The sequence below is a fragment of the Urocitellus parryii genome, chromosome 14 (assembly GCF_045843805.1).
Source record: "Urocitellus parryii isolate mUroPar1 chromosome 14, mUroPar1.hap1, whole genome shotgun sequence".
Classification (NCBI taxonomy): Eukaryota; Metazoa; Chordata; class Mammalia; order Rodentia; family Sciuridae; genus Urocitellus; species Urocitellus parryii.
Window position 1 is genome coordinate 57,221,425 of NC_135544.1, and position 12,656 is coordinate 57,234,080.

The following is a 12,656-nucleotide window of genomic DNA, read 5'->3' on the forward strand; positions in this document are numbered from 1 at the left end:
AATTGAAGAGTAAACAAGAAACTTTATACTTTCTCCTTGAATGAGTGCCAGTTCTTTGGTTGCTATTTCCTTTTTCCTAATGGCATGAGGCCATTTTTAAATATAAGCATATTGTTCCACGATCAAGGGTTTTAAAATACCAAGCGTTTGTCGTTTGCCAGGTTTCCTTTTCTCACATACATCGAAGCACAATGCATGCACTTCTCTCCTTTGGTAGTTGCTGTTACAAATCTCCCACTTGGGTTTGCTGTTCGTGTGGGCCAGCAGCAGGCAGTAGTCTTTGAAGGGCTGCACAGTGCTACTGGTGTTGAACTGAATCGCAGAGTGACATTTTTATATCACATCTGAACCTGTCTAAGGCCTCATGGAACTCTTCGTGACAATTTTCTGGAAGTTGCCAAATCCGGGGCACCAACAATGTGAGATCAGTGACTAGAAGTGAAGAATGAAATAAGCAGTTATGACTTTCACTTCCTGAAGTCCAGATTGGTTCTGTTTCCTGCCTTTTCAAATATCAAAAGTGTATCTTCTTCAATATGATTTTATCTTTGTTTTCTTTGGAAAACCAAATTTGTCAGTAATGGATGAAGAAGCAAACACTAGGGCAAAATAATTTGGAGAAGTGTCAAGTCATCTGACTTAGTTCTCAGGTCTGAGCTTCCTCTGTATTACCAAGTATGTATCTGGAGCTGTGAAGGAGCGGAAATCCTATTGCAATTGATAGCAGAATATAACCGGGTTAGAGTATTGTTCAACTTACTGCTTCTGAATATTTCAGGCAGGGTATTTAACCTCCTTTATCAGAAAAAACCTCTGTCTTCTCGTTGATAAAATGGGATTACTAAGAGTTTCACAGAAGGCTAAGAAATAAGTTTATACACAGAGATTATGCTAATAAATTTTACATTTATTGAAGTTGGAAAACTTCATGTCTTCAAAAGTAAGAATTTTCTAGCTGGGCTAGTGGCATATGCCTGTCATCTCGGTGGCTTGGGATGCCGAGGTAGGAGAATCACAAGTTCAAAGCCAGCCTTAGCAACTTAGCAAGGCCTTATTTCAAAATAAAAAATAAAAAGAGTGGGGATTTGGCTTAGTGGTTAAGCACCCCTAGGTTCAATCCCTGGTACCCTCCCAAAGTAAGACTTTAGGTTAGTACTACCCCAACACAGTTAGCTTTCTTGTGATCTGATGAATTCCCTATTACTATCCAGATGGAGTATTTTTTCTTAATTTTGAGACTCTATCATGCAGTGATTTTTTTTTCTTTTTTTCTCTTCAGTGCTAGGGGTTGAAACCAGGGCCTTGCTCATGTCAGGCAGATGCTATATCACTGAGCCACATCCCCAGCCTTCATTTAATGATATTCTGTTACTGAAAGAGGGTATTGAATCTCCCCCCCTTCCTCCTTTCTTCCCTTTTCCCCTCCCTTCTTTGCAGCCTGGGGGTGTTAAGTTGCCTAGGCTGGTCTGGGATGGTAGGAGTGGTTACCTGTTGTGCTGGAACACATCAACCTGCCCCCAAACTTGAACAACAATTGTTTATCACCCTGCAGTTTCTATAGGTCAGGATTCTGGGAGCTCTAAACTGGTTCTGGCTGGGTCTCTCATGGCTGCAGTCCAGGTGTCAGCTGGGGCTATGGTCATCTGAAGGCCTGACCCCCGGGGTGGGGGGGGGGCTGGGGTCTGATCACTTACATGGTGCTTTACTGAGCTACATTCCTCATCCCTAGCCCCTTGAATCTTTTTTTTTTTTTTTTTTTTTTTTTTTTTTAATTTTGAGACAGGTTCTCACTAAGATGCCTAGTTTGGCCTAGAACTTGCCATCCTCCTGCAGCTCTCCTGGATTGCGGGCATTTGCCACACTGGCCTTATTCACTCTTTTCCCTCCCTGTAGGACAGCCTTGGGGGTAATAGCAAGACAGCCATGGTGGCTACGGTGAGCCCAGCCGCAGACAACTACGATGAAACCCTCTCAACATTGAGGTACGCGGATCGAGCCAAGCACATTGTCAATCACGCTGTAGTGAACGAAGATCCCAACGCACGTATCATCCGGGACCTCCGGGAAGAAGTTGAGAAGCTCCGTGAACAGCTGACCAAGGCAGAGGTATGAGGCTCAGCTTGGCCGTGCTCAGCTTGGTCTAAGATGAGCTAGAACTTGAATTCCTCCCCTTGGCTGTAGGCAAGAATTACTCTTTTTTTTTTTTTTTTAAGAATTTTTGTGTTTCCTATGGGAAGAGAAATTTGAGCTGAGTAATAAATGAAGGAATTTTGTCATATTGGAAATTTTGAGAGATTTTTACAGGTGTTAACAAGAATTGGATAAAGAGATTTTTAAAAAATGAGAAAATGTTTCTTTTCATTTCTATTCAGGCAGCAGATGTCAGGAAAAACGTTAATAGGATAAAGGGGAGGAGGAGAGAGACAATGAGAAGAAAGTGTGTATAACTGGATTTTCATTTAGAAAATGAGAGTGGGCATGGACTAATTGGCAGAAAAATCAAACATGTGGTGATGTTTGGTTTCTCATTTGTTAAGATAGAAACCAGAATGGAGGTCTCATTCACCTTAATAATCCAGTTTTTCTATATTGTAGGTTGTGTCGTAGGAAAAAGAAAACTATGACTGAAGTAGCTGTGGTCTATTTCAGCTGTCTTCTGTGTATCCCACTCAAGTCTATCCTGTAACCAAGTGGTGCTCCTTTTGTAGGACAGCCTTGGGGGTAACAGCCTTGAGTGATGGTGTGTGGTGTCAGATTCAGGATTGCCCTGCAGCTAGCTTTTCTGCCCAGTCCCTTAGCTGTCTGGGATTCTTTTGGGAGCCGGCCCCATAGCCCTGTTCCCCATACCCTGTTTCACCTGTTTTCTGGTAGTAAGTTGAATGCATGGGCAGGATGGCTATTTTGACCATGTTTTTGCCTGTTGAATTTTAGCCTGTATTTACAGAAGTAATTTTATAGATTTAAAGGTCCTCTATTTTGGTCTTTTCTTCCTGGTATTAATAACAGCTTCCAGTTTTCAGCATGAACACATTTCGTCTGTGTGTTCTTGAATAAATTCCAGAAGTCAGAAGTAGAAACCAGACTGAGTCTCTTGCATGAGTCTAGGTAAAAATCTTTTGGAACTTAGAATTAATAAGCCCTTCTTAACTAGCCTCATGTGTTTATCTCCTTAAGAGAGTGAGCTCTTCACAGTAGGTTGAGGAAGGGTCAGGTGAGTCTTCCTTGGATGACCTGTTGTGGTCTTCTTAGTGTGTAGGTGCTGGTGTCACTGGGGACCTGCTGGTTGGTGTGTTGTGGGTAGGTGGACAACGTGGCACTGTGCACTGGGGAGAGGCCGACAGTCACCTTTGTCCTTTTAGCTTTGGCTGATTCTTTTTCCGGGGCACTGTCCAGACAGTTTCATGAAGTGAACATTTTGCTTGTAGGCAATGAAATCTCCAGAGCTAAAAGACCGGCTAGAAGAATCGGAGAAGCTAATCCAGGAAATGACGGTGACCTGGGAGGAGAAATTGAGGAAAACCGAGGAGATTGCACAGGTTTGTTTCCCAACTGATCAGGAGAGCAAAGTTCTTGGCCACTTGCACAGTGGGGTTCAGGTGACGCTCCTGGTCCCCTTTTGAGTTTTTCCTTTGCTGTTGGCAAATCTAGCACCCGTGGAAATTCAGATCCATGAGCTGCACTTTACAAAATCAGTCTGAAGGATACAGAAGGTATAATTTCCAGTGATTTGCTATGGAAGGGATCGTTAATTTTTTAGTGCCAGTAATCTTAAAAAATATCAAAAACAAATAATTTGTAGCCTCTGATGTGAACACCTCATTCTGTTACGTGTTTGTAAAACTGAGGAACTTAGTAGTGAAATTACAATATCACTGGTATAGATATTAGGTTATGAACATCTCGCTTCCAAATGACAACTCAGTAAAAGTAACATAAAACAACGAAATGTGAGGCAACTTTTTCTCATTGCTAGAAAATAATAATGTAGAGTTGTGAGAGCATAGGGTGGGAACATGAACCTAGCCTAGGACGCTCTAGTAACTTTAGCATTGGGGGAAAATGTCTGAAAAATCTGTCTTTAGTGAAAGACCTCCTCGATAGTTCTTCTGTTTCCTGGTTATCCAGCCTGTTTCAGAAAGGTTCGTGTCCAAGTGAAATAGTGCTCCAGCACAGTGCTTAGGCAAGGGTTTTTTTTTCCTTCTTCTTTTTTTTTTTTTTTAATGAATTCACTGATGATTTGAGTGCTCAGTGTGTGTCCTGCACTGTGCTAAGTGGTAGGAACACAGCCGCATAGCCATGGTCTGTGTGAGGGGAGTGGTCAAGTAAACTGATGGTCACCTAGTGTGAGCAGATGCCAGTGTCTGCTCCACACAGAAGGCAGAGGTGTGAAACCCCTGGGTGGAAAGGCACAGACACACTTGATGACACTTTGAGGGGCCTGGAACCTGTTCCATGGAGTTGAGGGCAGGGTTTGAAAGTAGGTGTGACAAGATGTGCAATTGGAGAGCACATGGGCCAGGAGGAAGGGCCCCATGGACTTCATTGAAGAACTTTGGCCTGTGTCCTGAGGAGTCACTGAAAATGTCAAGGAGGAGAGGATATTGAAAACTTTGCTTTTAAGAAAGACCACAGCTGAGTAAAATACACTCACATTTGCTCACATACATAGAATTAAATGAGATGAACTGAAGAAATTTGATATTTTTAAAGAAGAAAATTGAGCTGGGTGATGTTGCATATCTGCAACCCCAGCAACTCTGAAGGCTGAGGTAGGAGGAGTGCAAGTTTGAGGCTAGCTTGGGCAAATTAGACATATCTCAGTTGTTACAGTCCCGTCCCGTCTCCCCCATAGTAGGGATTGAATCCAGAGTACTTTACCACCTTTATATTTTGAGACAGGGTTTGACTGAATTGTAGAGGCTTGTCTCAAATTTGTCATACTCCTGCCTTAGCTTCCCAAGTAGGTGAGATTACAGGTACAGACCACCATCCCTGATGGGGATTTATTTTTTAAATAAATTAATTAACAAATTAAAATAGTTTTGAGCTGGGTGTGGTGATACATGCCTATTATCCCATCTATTGTTTGGAAGCTGAGACCAGAGGATCCCAAGTTTAAGGCTAGTCTTGGCAATTTACCAAGACCCTCAGCAACATAGTGAGACCCTGTCTCAAAATAAAAAGTGCTGGTTATGTGTCTCAGTGGATCCAAACCCCAGTACCATGAAACAGAGAAAGTTGTACATAGTTGAGAATAAAGAACAAAGAGCAGTAATCCGAATGCCATATTTGAAGAATAATATTTGAATTATAAAGGTAATGAATAGTTATTCAAATATTGTAGGGCCTTCCATATCTCACTGCCTTGGTGGCTGAGGAATAACACTTCTCTAATACTTTTACAGGAACGGCAGAAACAGCTGGAGAGCCTGGGAATCTCTCTGCAGTCTTCAGGAATCAAAGTTGGGGATGACAAGTGTTTCCTTGTTAATCTGAATGCTGATCCTGCTCTGAATGAACTCCTGGTGTATTATCTAAAGGTGAAGTAACATGCCCACACAGAGTACAGTAAAGTACTTCTTTAAACTTGGGGAGCCATGCTTTCTCAAAACAGTGGGCTGAGGATTTAGCTCAGTGCGGAGCACTTGCCTAGCTTGTGCAAGGCCCTGGGTTCCATCCCTAGCACCTCAAAACAGCAACAATAGCAGCAGAACGGTTAGAAAATTATTTTTATTTGAATAAGCTGAACAGTTTTGGGTTTTATGATCAGTTTCCCTTTTAATTGTTTGAGTGATGTCATCTGGCCTAGTCTCATAAAAAATTATATTCTAGTATTTCCAGCAAGTTAAATCACTAACCTACCATTATTTAGTATGATTTATAATAGAGAATAATGTTAAAGGACCACTTGATAGGAAATTTATATTTCCAGTAATTCTTAGGAAAATTAAAAAATTATGAATTATTAACCTGTTTTATTTTTTACTTATTTATTTTTCAGTTGGACACAATACCTTTATTTCGATTATTTATTTTTATGTGGTGCTGAGGATCAAGCCCAGGGCCGTGCACGTGCTAGGCAAGCTCTCTACTGCTGAGTCACAACCTCAGCCCCTAACCTGTTTTTTTTTTTTAAAGAGTCAGTCACTTAGAAACTAAGAAAGTCAGAGAATGGAACAGAAAAAGACAAAATATTGGTACACATTGAAATTTGTAAATCATGGGATATATTAAGACAAGAGACAACTTGAATTGGATGTGATGGTGTACACATGTGATAATGTGTACATTAGCTATTTGGGAGCTTGAGGCAGGAGGATCTCAAGTTTGAGGGCAGCTTGGGCAATTTAGTGAGACCCTGTCTCCAAAAAAAAAAAAAAAAAAAAAAAAAAGATAAGATGCAGCTTTGGTAAGAGCCTGAACCCCAGGGGATGTGGCTCAGTGGTAGTAAGTGCCTACCTAGAAAGAGCATCAACCTGAGACCACATAATGTGAGGAGTACTCCAAATAGTCTTTGTCAGGATCACAGCGAAAATTAATTATATCATGGACTGCATAATTCTAGGGTTAGTACATATATCTGGGATTAACTAGCACGACCAGGAAAATAAAGCAGACGAACTGATTAAGTTGGAAACAGCTTTAAGATTAGAAAATTGTGTGCTTGCCTTTCTAAAGACTCACATTGGCTAATTTCTCAGTTTTTATCAGAAGTATACTGTATGAATTGCTTTGTGCCATTTTGTTAAGGTCCCTTTGTTAATAAGTATCCTGTGCTGTGTTTGGCTATCTGGTGAGTCAACTTGGGTCTTTGACACACACCATAATGCTTGCATCTCTTAGGTATTATAGTCAGTGGGAGCAGTGCTGCAGGAAGAGGGAGGAGGCCTGCGTTCTGCAGGTTCTTCCGTGCAGATAGATAGAAGCCATCTCTGGCAGGTTCATGTGGGGTTAGATATATAGACGCACTTTACAGATACTATACACTTTTATTTCATGTTCCAGTTTCTCATTTGATACTCTTGTTTTCCAGTACATGTGTAATAACCTTGCCTATTAAAAAATGATGTGGGCATGGTGGTGCATGCCTATAATCCTAGCTACTTGGGAGGCTGAGGCAGGAGAGTGGCAAGTTCAATACTAGCCTCAGCTACTTAGTGAGACTCTTTCAAAATCAAAGTGCTAGAGCTGGAGATGTGGCTCAATGGTAGAACACTTGCTTGGCATGTGTAAGGCCCTGGGTTTGACCCTCAGCACTGCATATAAAGAAAGAAATAGAAGATCCATTGAAAACAAACAAAATTTTAAAAATATTTTTTTTAAAGAGAGAGTGAGAGAGGAGAGAGAGAGAGAGAGAGAGAGAGAGAGAGAGAGAGAGAATTTTTAATATTTATTTTTTAGTTCTCGGCGGACACAACATCTTTGTTGGTATGTGGTGCTGAGGATCGAACCCGGGCCACACGCATGCCAGGCGAGCGCGCTACCGCTTGAGCCACATCCCCAGCCCTAAAAATATTTTTTAAATTTATTTTTTAGTAGTTGTACACAGTACCTTTATTTTATTTATTTATTTTTATGTGGTGCTTAGGATCGAACCCAGGGCCTCGCACGTGCAAGGCAAGTGCTCTACCACTGAGCCACAACCTCAGCCCCTTTAAAAATATTAAAAAAACAAAACAAAGTGCTGGGAATGTAGTTCAGTGGTAAAGTGTCCCTGGATTTGATTCCTAGAAGCAATAACAAATGATGTTCCCTTACCGTGCTTCTGAATGACGTTGGCAGCATTTTCAGTTGGAGCATCAGCCACAGATATCCATATGCTTTAGGGGAGATGCTGTGTTAGGGTGGGACTTACAATAGGCAGCCATTTTTGCTCCTCAGAACTAAGAATTCTTTTCCTTTCTGGTGTGATAGAGTTAAAATTGGAACATGCAGATGCACATCCTAAGAAACCCCTGATTCATATCTGTTCTTTAACTAAAAGTTAAACAAAGAAATTGTTTGAAGAGAGGTTTGTGGGGAGGAGCTGGCATCTCTGATCGTCTGCACGGAGGTGTTCCACTGGGTTTCAGACTGTGGTCAGCTGTTTGGGCGGTCAGAGGCAGCGATACTGTGTTGGCTGCCAAGCCAGCCCCAAGACAAGACATACTCATGACAAAGCACATTCAAAAGGGTAACTCAGCCAAGAACAGTTTTCACTGTAGGAAAGTGACACCGCAATGTGGGCTGGAGGAATTTGGAAACTGAGTGTTTTTTCTTTCTTTGCCTTTAATTTCTCAGCCTGTTCCAGTGCTAGGCCTTTGACTTCAGAGGAGATGACTTTAGCCACCCAGCTATAAGTGGAGGTGCTGGATTACAACATCTCAAGTTCTTCCTAACTCTGGGATTTGGTGGTCTCAGTCTTCTCAGCACAGCCTCACCAGTGTGCTCTGCACATGGAGTCACATACACTCTCCTGCTCCCCCAGACTTCGTCTCCTCTTGCTCCCCAGCACCCCCAGATGTAGGAGCTCCTCAGGAGCCTCCTGGCGCCTCCTCTTCCTCATTAGTTTTTGCTGCATTGCAAAATATGAGGCACAATATGAGGGGCTTATAGACTTAGTAAACGTCAAACAGTGTGGCTTTGGCAGAATTGAGCTTTTTGAATTCAGTATTTGAGATTCCAGGATATCATCAGCTACATCACAAGAGATTTTTAACCTCACATGAGACATCTAAGTTGTCATTCCTAATGTAAGGTCTGTAATTAGGAGTTTATCTATTTTTTATATGCCTAAGTGGTTCAGTGCCCAGCTCATGTTGGGTGCTCAGTATAATTGTTGATAAAAGGAAATTTTTCTTCTGGAACTTGGATTAGACCTTTGCCTGTTGGAGTTCATGTCTTCTGCTCCTGTTAATACACACTTTTTGTTTGGCACCCAGTGCATGTTGTGTACGATGCTGGTTGTACTGGTGCACAAGTCCTCCATAGGTTGTTCTCCAAATAAGGGGAAGTAGCAAGTCTCAGTACCTGCTGAGTCTTAGGTGCAATCAGGGTTTGGTAAAAGGGAAACCCTTCAGTGGAAGAAGAGGGAGAGGTAGGTGTGGGAGATGCTCTGTATGGAGAGGGAGGGAGGAGTGTTGCAGGCAGAGCAGCAGAGCCAGAGTAGGGGTGGGAGGAACCTGGGAGTGGAGTTTTGGTTCCACCTGTCTAGTGGCCATCACGAGGCTTTCTCCATTCCCACCCCACTCCTGAGGACAGAAAGGACTTCTAGGGCACAGCTAGGATTCGGCACGAGGCTCATTCATGGGAGGGGAGGGAATCTATGTAGAACTGGCTCAGGGATGTTTCTTCCTTCTGTGGGTGGTCTTGGATGCTTCTTGCTGGCCCCTGCTTTTCCTTTAACATCACCTTGCTGGTGGTGATGACAGTCATGGGGCACGCAGGGCAGGGAGGGAGGCAGTGCAGTCCATTCTTCAGCCTGCCTTGGAGAGTCCTTGCAGTTGTGGGACTGGCCTGGAAGCCCCAGCTGATGTGAGGAGGGAGAGGTGCTGGGATGTCCTCTGCGCTCCCTGGGCACCATAGGTAGCTGGGAAAATCCTGCAGAGGAAGAGGCATTTTGTGAGGCTAAAGTCCCAAAAGAGGGGGAGCAGGGTGTTTACGTTGAAGGGTGACCTGCCAGAGGAGGACAGGATCGCTGCCTTTGGACCTGAGGAATGGGGGGTGTTCATTTGTTTTCCGTGTTTGTGTAATGTCTAACTGTGCCAGGCCTGCGTTAAGTGTGTGGAATACCATGGGGAGCAGGAGGCTGGTCTCTGCCCCAGGGAGTCTGAGACTAGGGTGTGGTGGTGGAGGTGAGGTCAAATCTAAGGATTTCCCGATTGACGCAGGTGGGCTGGTAAGGGAAAGAGGGAGGACTTGGGTAGTGTCTGAGCTTTTTGGTTGATGGTCTGGGTGTTGGTAGTGCCATTAGTATTGGGGAGGGGAATGGACTTTCCTTGGGTCAGGAGGAGGGGAGCAAGTTCTTTGGCTCTGCTGACTTTTCAGTGTCTTCAGACATTCCAGTTGCGTCTAGTAGGCAAATGCTGATGGTGGAGGTGGGAGAAGGTGGACCTGAAGTCTGTGTTCTGGTTGGTGATAGAGACTTAGCTTACACTTGGCAGTATTTAAAGCCATGGGTGGGGATGGGTTCCTGAGTCACCAGTCAACTGACCGCTTCCCACAGGTCACATCTAATGCCCTTTCTGGTTTTGTATGGCTCAAGAACTAAGAATAGTCTTTACCTTTTTAAATGGTTGAACAGTAATATTTTGGACATGTGAAAGTTTTGTGAAAGGGACTGGTGCTGTGGCTCAGCTGTAGCGCACTTGCCTGGCATGTGTGAGGCACTGGATTCGCTTCTCAGCACTGCCTATAAATAAATAAAGGTCTATCAACAACTAAAAAATACATATATATTAAAAAAGAAAACGTTAAACTATAAAAAAATGAAAGTTATGTGAAATTCAAAATTCAGTGTTCTTAAGTGACATTTTATTGGGACACCTTCCCATGTATTTATTTCTGTTTTGTTTGATTCTGCATGACAAGGGCAGAGTTGAGTGGTGGCATGCGTCCCAGAAAGCCTCAGACATTTCATATCTGACCCCTGGTCCAGGTGTGTAGACAGGGGCCTGGGAACACAGCCCAGTTCCCATCAAACCTTAATCACATACAAGCAGTCAACAGTTGTGATAAGAAGAGGCTCAGTTTTTAGAGGCCATTTTTCTCCATTCAGATTAGGTAAGTCACCTTCCAAAAAGTGGGGGTAGACATGAGTCATTGGGGCCCAAGGTAAGAACTTATCTGTAAAATCTTGTTTATGAGGTTTGAGGAGACCATGAAATTCATAGAATAATTTTAGTCTTTTTGTACTCTCATATTTGAATAGCTTTTGTCTTTGTAGTTGGTTTATTTTGATTAAGACCAGGCAAGTGATATCTAGCTTAAGGAACTGTGGTTTCTACACATGGTTTTGCTCTTTTCGGGGGAGCATGGGCAGGGATTGAACCTGTGTCACTTAACCACTGAGCCACACACCCAGCCCTTTTCATTTTGTATTTTGAGACAGGGTCTCACTAAGTTGCTTAGGGTCTCGATAAGTTACTGAGGCTGGCTTTGAACTTGGCTCCTCCTGCATCAGCCTCCCAGGCTATTGGGATCATAGGCATACACACCGTGCCTGGCCTCCACACCATGCTTTTGGTACATCTGTGACACATGGCTTATGATCTGAGAGTATTAGAGTTCAGACTGTGATGAAAAATATGAATATAGTAGGAATATGGATATAAAGTTATAGTTTTAGTTGTAGATGGACACAATGCCTTTATTGATTTTTATGTGGTGCTGAGGATAGAACCCAATGCCTCACACGTGCTAGGCAAGAGCTTTATCACTGAGCTACAACTCTAGCCCTAAAGTTATAATTTTAAGTTTAAAAGGTATTACTCAGCTGAATGTGTTATTTCTTATAAAGAAACTTGCAAAAAGAATTTTACTGAGCAGCTACGGAGGCTGAGGCAGGAGGATTTCAGTGAGACCAACTCAGTGAGACCCTGTCTCTAAATGTAATATAAATAGGGCAGGGTAGGTGGCTTAGTGGCTGAGTGCTGGGGTTCAACCCCTGGTACCAAAAAAAAAAAAAAAATTCAGAGAGCTAGGCATGGTAGCATATGCCTGTAATCGCAGCTACTCAGGAGGCTGAGCAGGAGGATCATGAGTTCAAAGCTAGCCTCAGCAACAAAGCAATACCCTAAGCAACTCAGTGAGACCTGTCTCTAAATAAAATATAAAAAAGGGTTGGGGATGTGGCTCAGTAGTTGAGTAGGTTCAATCCCTGTTACCCTTCCTCACACACACAAAAAAAGGAATTTCAGAGTAAATTTCTACTCTATTTGCTTTGAAAATCTTATTATCTAAGGTAATGGATCAAAGAGGACTTCAATGCAGGTGATTTTAGTTTATGTACATGCAAGAATACAGTATTGATGAGTAAATTTTGATTTTTTTAGGAACATACATTGATAGGGTCAGCAGATTCCCAGGACATCCAGCTGTGTGGAATGGGGATTCTTCCTGAACACTGCATCATAGACATCACGTCAGAAGGCCAGGTTGTGCTCACTCCTCACAAGAACACTAGGTAACGTACTCGAATGAGTGTTAACATCACAGTGATTTTTAAAGGGAAGAATATATACTAGTGGTGGGAAGTAAGGGACATTTGTCATTAATTTGCCAAATGACATTTAGAACTTTGAAAAATTGTGCATAATAATGTATTATACTTAGTACCAGTAAGCATTTTATATAATCCAGTGAAGTAAATGCAAATACTAAGATTCACCAAGGACAGGTTTTATTTTGGGGAATTAATCATTTTGTTTTCCCTAGTAACTAGGCTGCTGTAGTACTAGAAAACGAAGCAGAGGATGGGGAAATCATTACTCATGGTTGACCTTTTCCCCACACAGAACATTTGTAAACGGGTCCTCTGTCTCCAGTCCAATACAGCTGCACCATGGAGACAGGATATTATGGGGGAACAATCATTTCTTCAGGTATGACATTGCTCATGGCCCTTCAAGGGGTAGGTTACTGAAGATGATGCTCTGGAGTAGAAGCATACATATTGG

At 42.6% G+C, this 12,656-nt stretch overlaps 1 protein-coding gene across 1 annotated transcript in view; it reads left to right on the top strand.

The window, feature by feature from the left end:
- Kif13b (kinesin family member 13B) overlaps positions 1-12,656 on the top strand; it is a 158,291-nt gene that overhangs the window by 72,960 nt on the left and 72,675 nt on the right. The window contains exons 11-15 of the mRNA XM_026398857.2: positions 1,894-2,106; positions 3,426-3,536; positions 5,406-5,540; positions 12,033-12,163; positions 12,495-12,581. Of these exons, the coding sequence (XP_026254642.2) occupies positions 1,894-2,106; positions 3,426-3,536; positions 5,406-5,540; positions 12,033-12,163; positions 12,495-12,581 (677 nt within the window). The remainder of the gene's footprint in view (positions 1-1,893; positions 2,107-3,425; positions 3,537-5,405; positions 5,541-12,032; positions 12,164-12,494; positions 12,582-12,656) is intronic.